This window comes from Aulonocara sp. 'chitande type north' Nkhata Bay, linkage group LG4 (assembly GCF_057382095.1).
Source record: "Aulonocara sp. 'chitande type north' Nkhata Bay isolate Kocher_YH1m ecotype deep benthic linkage group LG4, A_spYH_male_GT1.1, whole genome shotgun sequence".
Taxonomy (NCBI): domain Eukaryota; kingdom Metazoa; phylum Chordata; class Actinopteri; order Cichliformes; family Cichlidae; genus Aulonocara; species Aulonocara sp. 'chitande type north' Nkhata Bay.
The window spans coordinates 12,338,420-12,346,800 of record NC_141347.1 but is presented as its reverse complement, the minus strand read 5'-3'; the positions used below and the strand labels follow the sequence as shown (position 1 = coordinate 12,346,800).

At 43.2% G+C, this 8,381-nt stretch overlaps 2 protein-coding genes across 3 annotated transcripts; both read left to right on the top strand.

The window, feature by feature from the left end:
- Positions 1-504: 504 nt before the first annotated feature.
- On the top strand, positions 505-2,915 carry LOC147332057 (uncharacterized). Its single transcript, XM_086288469.1, has 4 exons — positions 505-667; positions 1,979-2,095; positions 2,252-2,541; positions 2,651-2,915. The coding sequence occupies exons 1-4, from the start codon at positions 620-622 to the stop codon at positions 2,835-2,837; spliced, it is 642 nt and encodes a 213-aa protein (XP_086144595.1). The 5' UTR covers positions 505-619; the 3' UTR covers positions 2,838-2,915.
- A 276-nt stretch (positions 2,916-3,191) lies between these two features.
- On the top strand, positions 3,192-8,277 carry LOC147332056 (WW domain-binding protein 11-like). Of its 2 annotated transcripts, XM_086288465.1 has the most exons (12): positions 3,193-3,489; positions 4,018-4,104; positions 4,215-4,246; positions 4,354-4,447; positions 4,708-4,904; positions 5,214-5,347; positions 5,457-5,614; positions 5,710-5,943; positions 6,075-6,200; positions 6,306-6,587; positions 6,738-6,923; positions 7,017-8,277. In XM_086288465.1, the coding sequence occupies exons 2-12, from the start codon at positions 4,041-4,043 to the stop codon at positions 7,706-7,708; spliced, it is 2,199 nt and encodes a 732-aa protein (XP_086144591.1). In that variant the 5' UTR covers positions 3,193-3,489; positions 4,018-4,040; the 3' UTR covers positions 7,709-8,277. The 2 variants fall into 2 exon arrangements, with proteins under 2 accessions (XP_086144592.1, XP_086144591.1); XM_086288466.1 differs by having other exon boundaries at positions 3,192-4,104.
- The last annotated feature ends 104 nt before the right edge of the window (positions 8,278-8,381 follow it).

Here is an 8,381-nt window from a genome sequence, read left to right as displayed (position 1 = left end):
ACAGACACCTTTTGGAAAGAAGTTATTACTGCAACAGATCTCTCTAGCGATTGACTTTGGAGCTGTACATAGCTGGTTCCACGGTAAAAGGGTGACACCTATTGGTGAAAGTGGGTAGTGCAGCGGGTTCAGTACAGTGAGTAGAAAGAGAGAATTTGCTACTCTCCGGGCCATTTATAAAATAAGCACAACTTATGAAATCCAGTAGTTTTCAAATACAATGAGCTGCTGTGATATGCTGTGGCAAATAAAACCACTTTTGCTCTGTTTTGACGTATTTTCGTATGATCATTACGCACCACTTTGATGGAGTAATTATGTGGATGCCTAAATATTAAAAAAAGCCGCCATAACTGAGGTTGAACTGAGGGAAAAACTCACTAAAAACAATTATTACAGTGATTTTTAACAGTAGGTACAAAAATGCGTGATTTAAAATGACAGGTTGCGTGGTTGCTATGCGTCTCCAGGTTCTAGTTGCATTGCATCTTTTGGTATAGTTCAGACAGATTTCACTCGGCGTGTTGTGCAAAGCTACAAGGGATTTCTGAAAATTTCTGAAAAAGTAAGACAACTTTCTGCTCAAGACTTCTTGCAGCCTTACAAGTGTCCAACTCCCATGTCACGGAGGAAAGCGACCCAGCAACCATCATCCATCATGGAAAATGTGAGATTTTATGACCGTTTTCAATAAGTTTTGAATATTTACTCGACGGCCAGAAAGAGTTCACTTTGCAACAGGGCAACATGAAAATATAGACGACATAAATGTGGATAAAAAGCATTAAAAACGTGCCTGTGCACGTGGGAGTTATACCTGCATGTTAGACTGTTGCACTGTAGCTGTAAACGGGTAAACTGTGCATAAAGTCATTTATGCACAGTTATGTTACCTATAATAACGTTTTCTTTTGTGTGTATTAAATGATCTTGTGGCAGACATGTCACCAAAGATTGCAGCTGGGATAAAAATGTTCAGTTTTTGCTAATAAGTAGAGTATCTTACATCTCGAATTAACTCAAGTGCATAATGATCACCAGGCCTGTTTCTAGCTTTTTTTGGGGGGGGTGGGGGTGGGCTGTGCATGTTCCTGATTGGGGGCCTTTATTTTGTATTTAAAACTAAAATCAGGGAATAAAACAAGTAAACACTGAGACTTTATTCACTGTAGAAAAGCTAATCCCCAAAATGTTTATTTACAAATATGCAAGCCATGTTCTGCAGCATCATCTGAATTTTCAAATGTACACACACTGTCACATGTTTACAGGAGCCACATGTAACTGTGATCATCTTTAAAATCCTCAAAGCTTCTGCTTTTGGGCTTTTTTAACTAAAGTTTTAATCTCCTTCTTCATTGTGGCTTATGCTACAATTATTCACCTGACAAGACAGTCACCTCTGGGTAGAGGTCCCTCATTACACCACAGCCTAATGATGATCTTGAACTCATTACCCCCCACACACAAGGCAGGGCTCTCCTATTATTGCAGCTTGCTTTTCTTTATATCCTACACGTAATTTTAAACCATATAAGTGCCACACGTGACCAAGCTTAGCCAGTTACAAAGGTATTTTGTGCATCTGCATTGTTCAAAAACGGCAATAAGCAGCAATGATTATAACAGAAATTAGAGTTTAATACAACATGGACTTTGGTGTTTGTTTAGCTTATGCAAATTATTATTTGACATGTCATTTGGGGGTATGCAGCAGTGAAGCTCTAACACGACGAGCCCATAAGTTGACACGTCTTTTATTACACTGACCTTGATGCATTGTCCTGGTTTTAGTTCTTATGATTTTATGTGAACATGTTGGATATTTTTTGTCGTTACAATCACTGTGGACAAGTTATTCAACCATGCGAGTGGTTTAAGTAGTTTATGGACATATGAAAGGGTTTGTTATTTTTTAAATATTTCATGAACTACTAACTGATGTCTGCATTACTGTCATTTTTGTGTATACCTGCAGCTTACTGTGCCTCACCTCAAAGACCATAATTATTGTAAGAGAAACACTGCATGCCAGGCCCGTGATGCAATGAAACCCAGAGCCAGCAGGAAACAACCGTGCTGCAGCAAGGACCAGGTTGGATGTGTAAAATTTCAGGAACAGAATCATTTGAGGGTTTTGAAGTTTGGACTTCATTGTGGTTCATCAAATTTAGATTTTTGTCTTGTTTGAAAAAAATGAGGTCGCTATTAACTACTGACATTCCCTTGTGTGCTTCTGACCTTTCCCCAGGTTGTTAATTCAACCCAGAGGCCCCGGCGCCGTGACAGAACAGTCAGTCAGCCCCGGAAAAGGAAGCGAAGCCCAGCATCCAGTTCTTCCCGACCTCCAAAGACCTCAGTGCCTCCCTCTGCAATCTCCCATGATGACCTGCCAGTGTCAAAAAAATTGCCCCCCAGACCCGAGCCATGCAGTACCAACCACCAGCCAACCAGCTCCAGTGACAGCACTTTAAAAATCTACAACTTCTCAGTGGAAGATTATCAGCGAGTCTACCATGAGGTGGTAGATAGCATGCTGACGTACGTTTGTCTCCAAATGTCCTGTCACTTTTTAAAATCACCAGCTCTAAAATGGTTACAGTATGGTTTTTGACCACATGCATCATTTTGATTGAATTTCTTCTTGCAGGTCCAAGCATGGCCGCAAACGTCCCTACAGTTTAGAGATGGGGAGAAGCATTAAAAAAAAGCTGTGGGAGAGACTGAATCGTCCTATGGTGGAGACATCAACCAGCGAGGACGGACTTGAAGAAATTGACATTGTGTATGGGCAAAAAGTCAAAATCCCACAATATGATTTTGACATTTCGAGTTAGCCAAATCCTCAACATCCACCGAGCAAAAGAGCAAAGGAGAGGTGAATGTAGAGCAGCAGGAGCACTGCTACAAAACATATAACATATAACCCATTTTTAAACTCTGTTTACTGCAGCCTATTTAACAATATAAGCAACTATATAAAAACATAAAAAGAGATCTAGACATAAAAAAAACAGGCAAAAAGTGATTGGCATACGATCACTTTTTGGCACATCAGTGCAGCGAGGTTGTAATTGCTGCTTGTAACCATCAGGGGGCAGTATCGCTAGATTGCAGTCTTGGAACCTGTAACGAGAATCACCCTTCATTATCATTAGAGTTACATTGCGCCACACAATATGAATATGATAAAGTCCTAGTATATGTACAAATGCTATGAAGTGAAGTTTTAAATAATACCGTTCGCCCAGTTAGTTTTATTTTTCTTTCACTGCTCGCTTGTTTTGATGACGTCAAAATCGCCTTTCCGCTTTCATTCGCGGCAGTAAACATGGCGGACAGTTAGCGAAGCCACGGTGTGATATTCAATCCTGGGGGGTTTGGATTTCTCTTTCAGGACGTACGCAAAACGTGTTGCATTGCTTTTGGCACACGGAGGTGTGCGTGTGTGTAGGGCGTTGTGCCCTGTGAGTTTTTACTGAACAAAAGGTACAGTGAATTTTTCCCTCCTGTGCTGCTTTCGTTGCTAACGCGGGCCTAGCTATAAGTGCAAGCTAACGTTAGCCGCTAACCTGCCAGGCAAATGCTTTTGACCGGCATGATTTAACATATGTATGTATGTGTTACAAATGTTTGATTGGCTCTGTGGTGTTTATCAGCTCATTCAATAGTTTAATTGTGCAAAGAGCTTAGATAGTTTGACTCGTGCGTTGATTGTCAACTTTCTTATCTTCTTTGCTAATAATAGCTAACAGTAAAATTCTTTAAGGCGTGTATTGTAGATAGTTTGGTTAAACTGCCTTGATATCGAAGTTAGAATTAACAAAAAGGAGGCTGCAATTTGTCAAAAATGAATTCAAACATTGTTTAAAGTCTCAGTGATTCATAAATATGAGCTAAAAGTGTTATTTTTAGGTTGTGACAAAATCCGACTTATTCTTGAACGTACCACAAAATAACAACGTAAGGTTTCCTTTACAAGTCACTTCTCTTCTGTTTTGCTGTATTACATGGCAGCGTGAAGGAGACCTACCGTCACAATGGGGCGACGTTCAACCTCCTCCACCAAGAGTGGGAAGTTTATGAATCCCACCGACCAGGCCAGTAAGTGCTGATAACAAACTGACGCTAATTCAATCATGAATTGATCTGCTGGATATTGCTCAGTTGCTGATTAGATATAAAAATGGTCATTTCTTCCCCCCCTTCTACAGGAAAGGAGGCCAGAAAAAGGGAGTTAAAAAAGGTTAGAACCATTCACTTAAAAAAAAAAAGATATTTCTAAATATGCAATACAGGATAACAATACTGTGATAATATGATGGTAACATCGTTTTCATTTGGAAATATTAGAACAAGAAGCAGAGGATGATGGTGAGAGCAGCAGTCCTGAAGATGAAGGATCCCAGACAGATCATCAGAGACATGGAGAAGCTGGATGAGATGGGTGAGATGACAGGGCAGAGTTTATGCAATTTAGATGTTAGAGATATATTTAGTTGTAACTATTTAGTTGTATGTTTGCCACTTGTAGAGGACCTGAGCTTGTGGAACACATGTATCAGTAGATTAATGCTATATATAATTAGTGTGTGTATTTAAGTATTTCAGGCCTTTAGGTAACAGCAGAAAATCACAGTCAAAATCTGAATTCTACAATTAATTTGCTGCTTTTCTAATGAAAATAATTACTTTGTTTCTGAACAGAGTTCAACCCAGTTCAGCAGCCGTTGCTGAATGAGAAGGTGTTGCGGGACAAGAGGAAGAAGTTGCGTGAGACATTTGAGCGCATTGTTCGTCTGTACGAAAGAGAGAATCCTGAAACCTACAAAGAGCTACGCAAACTTGAACTGGACTATGAGACTAAAAGAGGGCAGCTGTCTCTTTATTTTGACTCAGTCAAGGTGTGTTGGAAACTACATGACAGTTTTGGGGGGCGGGGTTCCTCAGTTTATAATAATTCTTGCATAAATTGATGCAGGAATGAGAGGTATATTGTATGCACATTGTCCTACAGGCTTGTGTACGCCTTGTTGGGCTGCAAAAAAATCTTAAAAGTCAGGATTATGAATATTTTGGGGCAGACACCAAAACCCATTACTCGTCTTTTATTTGTCTTGAGCTTGATTGCTTCAGATGTGTGCTCCATTACCTTATTTATCCTTTGTTGTGCTCTCTGTTTACTCTGTTGTGTGACGTTTCCTCTTTTTCAGAATGCAGAGTTGGTGGAGGTTGACAGTATCCCTCTACCAGACATGCCTCATGCCCCATCCAGTATCCACATCCAGGACATCCCACTACCAGGGGCTCAGCCTCCCTCCATATTGAAGAAGAGCTCCACTTTTGGGTAAGACTCATTCAATGAGTAGTAAAAGTTTCAGCAGTTAAACTCCGTATGTGACATTTTAGAATTTTAATGGGCAGTTGAGTTAATTCTGTTTTTATGCATGTCTTAGTAAAGGACCATCGTCCTCCGGACCAGCATTGGCAACAGTGCCAGGTGTCCCACGCTTACCTCCAGGGAAGAAGCCCCCTGGGCCTCCACCTGGCCCCCCACCTCCTCAGGTCCTGGCACTGTATGGACCTGCTCGACGCGGTTACGGCACAGATGCAGGTGAGATACAGCCAGTTTCCCTCTGATAATCAAATGATTTTTTTCCACCTATAATTTAACATTTCTTCTTGTTACACTATTTCTCCTTTGAACAGAGCCTTCCATTCCTGGATTTGAAAAGGACTCTGCAATGGATTTGGGGAGAGATCGGGACAGCGGGAGTGAGAGCGACAGAGATCAGGACGATATTGATGACGACAGCGACTCTGAAGACATCAGTGAAGAAGAGAGAGATGAAGGGGGAGATGGTGAACAGAGAATGCGCTTGGACAGGCAGGACGATGAGAGAGAACGAGAAGAAGATAGAGACAGAAGTGAAAGACATGGTGGTGAGTGTTTCTGACTGCTTCAACACATTTAAGCCTCAACTCACGTCTTTGTTGCCTTTATTTATCTCTTGATCTTATAACTGTTTCTATTCTGTTGTATTCCTGAATTTGTTATTATTTAACTACTGCAGGTCGTAGCGTACGTTTCGCAGATATGCCTGCAGAGGCACCCCGTGAAGGAAAAAGGAAGAAGAAGAGGGTTGTGAAGAAGACCAAGGCCATTACACCTCTGCAAGCCATGATGTTAAGGATGGCAGGTACTGTTAGTGCTAAGCACTTACTAAGCTAGTGCTCCTCACAGTGTCTTTTCTTTGTATGATGATATGCTATGCCATTTTTATTTGTTCATTTTTTGTCTTCAGGTCAGTCAGTTCCTGACGAGGAGGAAGAAGAAGAGGTAGAGGAAGAATACACAGATGAATCAGACAGCTCTGACATCGAGGACAGAGGCCCTCCAGGGGACAACCAGTCCCATCTCATGGCCAATCAGCGACTACCCCCTCCAGCTGGGACCACGGGACAGCAAGGGCCTCCACACATGCAAGGGCCACCGATGACAGGACCTCCACCACTTGGTCCACCTCCGGCACCACCAATGAGGCCTCCTGGTCCACCATCTGGCCCACCTCCTGGCCCCCCACCAGGTTCGCATTCTGATTAGCTAAAAGATTGATTGCTTCAACTCTGAAGTCATACTAGAATAATTTCCTGTGCCTGTTCTGTGGGGGTCTTCTACTTCTCTAAGTGTGAGTGCTCTGCATCGTTTTTTCAAAGAGATCTTCTGTTATCTTCAGGTGCTCCTCCGTTCTTGAGGCCTCCTGGCATGCCTGCAGGAATGAGGGCTCCAATGCCTCGGCTTCTGCCTCCTGGGCCTCCACCAGGTCGACCACCTGGTCCTCCACCAGGCCCCCCTCCTGGCCTTCCACCAGGCCCTCCACCACGTGGTCCACCTCCCAGATTACCACCCCCAGCACCACCAGGTAGGCACGTGTGTGGAGGCAATCTAAAGATATAAAATAGTGAGAACTTCTGTTGAATGCATTTCTCATTTATGTTTTTTTTTCTCCTTGTAGGTATCCCGCCTCCTCCCCCAAGAGCTGGAGGGCCTCCGCGTCCTCTTGCACCACCTCTGTCTCTCTTCCCTCCACCTCTCAATTCCAATGTGCTGAGTGCTCCTCCAAACATTGTTCAGCGACAAAAAGGCTCAGGATCCAGCCAGGACGGTTTACAGACCAACCTGCAACCCCCTGCCATGCCCATGCGACCTGGTGTCATGCAGATGCCCCCTCCGCCTGGGACAGCTGCTGCCTCCACAGGCACCAATCCGGGCAGCAATCCCCCCAGCCATCACCACCCTCCCACCATCGAAAAACGCGCAAACATCACCTCTGTCGCAGCTGCAGGAGGCAACCTGGCAGCAGGTGCCGGTGCAGGCGGGGCTACCATCTCTGCCAAACCTCAAATTATCAATCCCAAGGCAGAGGTGACCCGCTTTGTGCCCACAGCGCTGAGGGTGCGTAGGGACAAGGTTGGAACAATGCCAGGAGCAGCACCTGGGCCCATGGAGAAAGCAGGGGGTTCTGTTGGAGGAAGGAGGGGAGATGAAGGTGTGGGAGGAGGCCAGTGGCAGAAACAGCACAGCACAGCAACAGCTCCTATGGGCGTGGCCAATCCATCACAGATGGGTGCTGTGTCTCAGCCCAACATGAAGACTAAAGACCAGGTGTATGAAGCCTTTATGAGGGAGATGGAGGGACTCCTCTAAGACTCGGGAGCGTACTGCCGATAATGATGATCAGTGTGGCAAGCTGAACAACAGCAGTGTGTTTGTTTTGTGTTTTCTGTGCAGAGTTCTAGAGGTAGCCGTCTTCAAACTTTCAGCTAGAATCAGTTTGTCTGTCACCTACCAGTGAAAGGCCACTACACCCTCACCTTTGTTCTCTACAGGCTCATATTCATTTGATCTGGGTTAGATTTTTGTTGCATCAACAAGAATGTGCATTTCAAAAAGAGTAAGAAATCTGTTTATTTTACTGGGTAACTTGCATAGTCAATTCAAGAGAAGAACACTATGCTCTGCACAGAAGTGCTTTTTCACATCCAGCATATTGTTTTGTTTTTTTGTCTTGTTTTTTAACTCTGAAATTGTTTTTCTTCCAACCACCTGTTTGCAACTTGACCTTAGAAGCAATCTTGTATTACTTTTTTCTGTTTTTTTTATTGCAGATCTCCTAACATAAAAATAGTTATAGAATGTTTTCCAACCACTGACAACAGTAAAAGTGTAAAACTGTTTGATCTTCAGCCAAATAAAAACTCAAAAAACTGGTTTAATCTTGTTTCAGTGTGAATCAATCCGCGACAGAAATTCCCATGTCGTATTTTTAGCCAATCACTGGCGTTTTCGGTCGTAAACACAAACTTCCATCATCCACTGC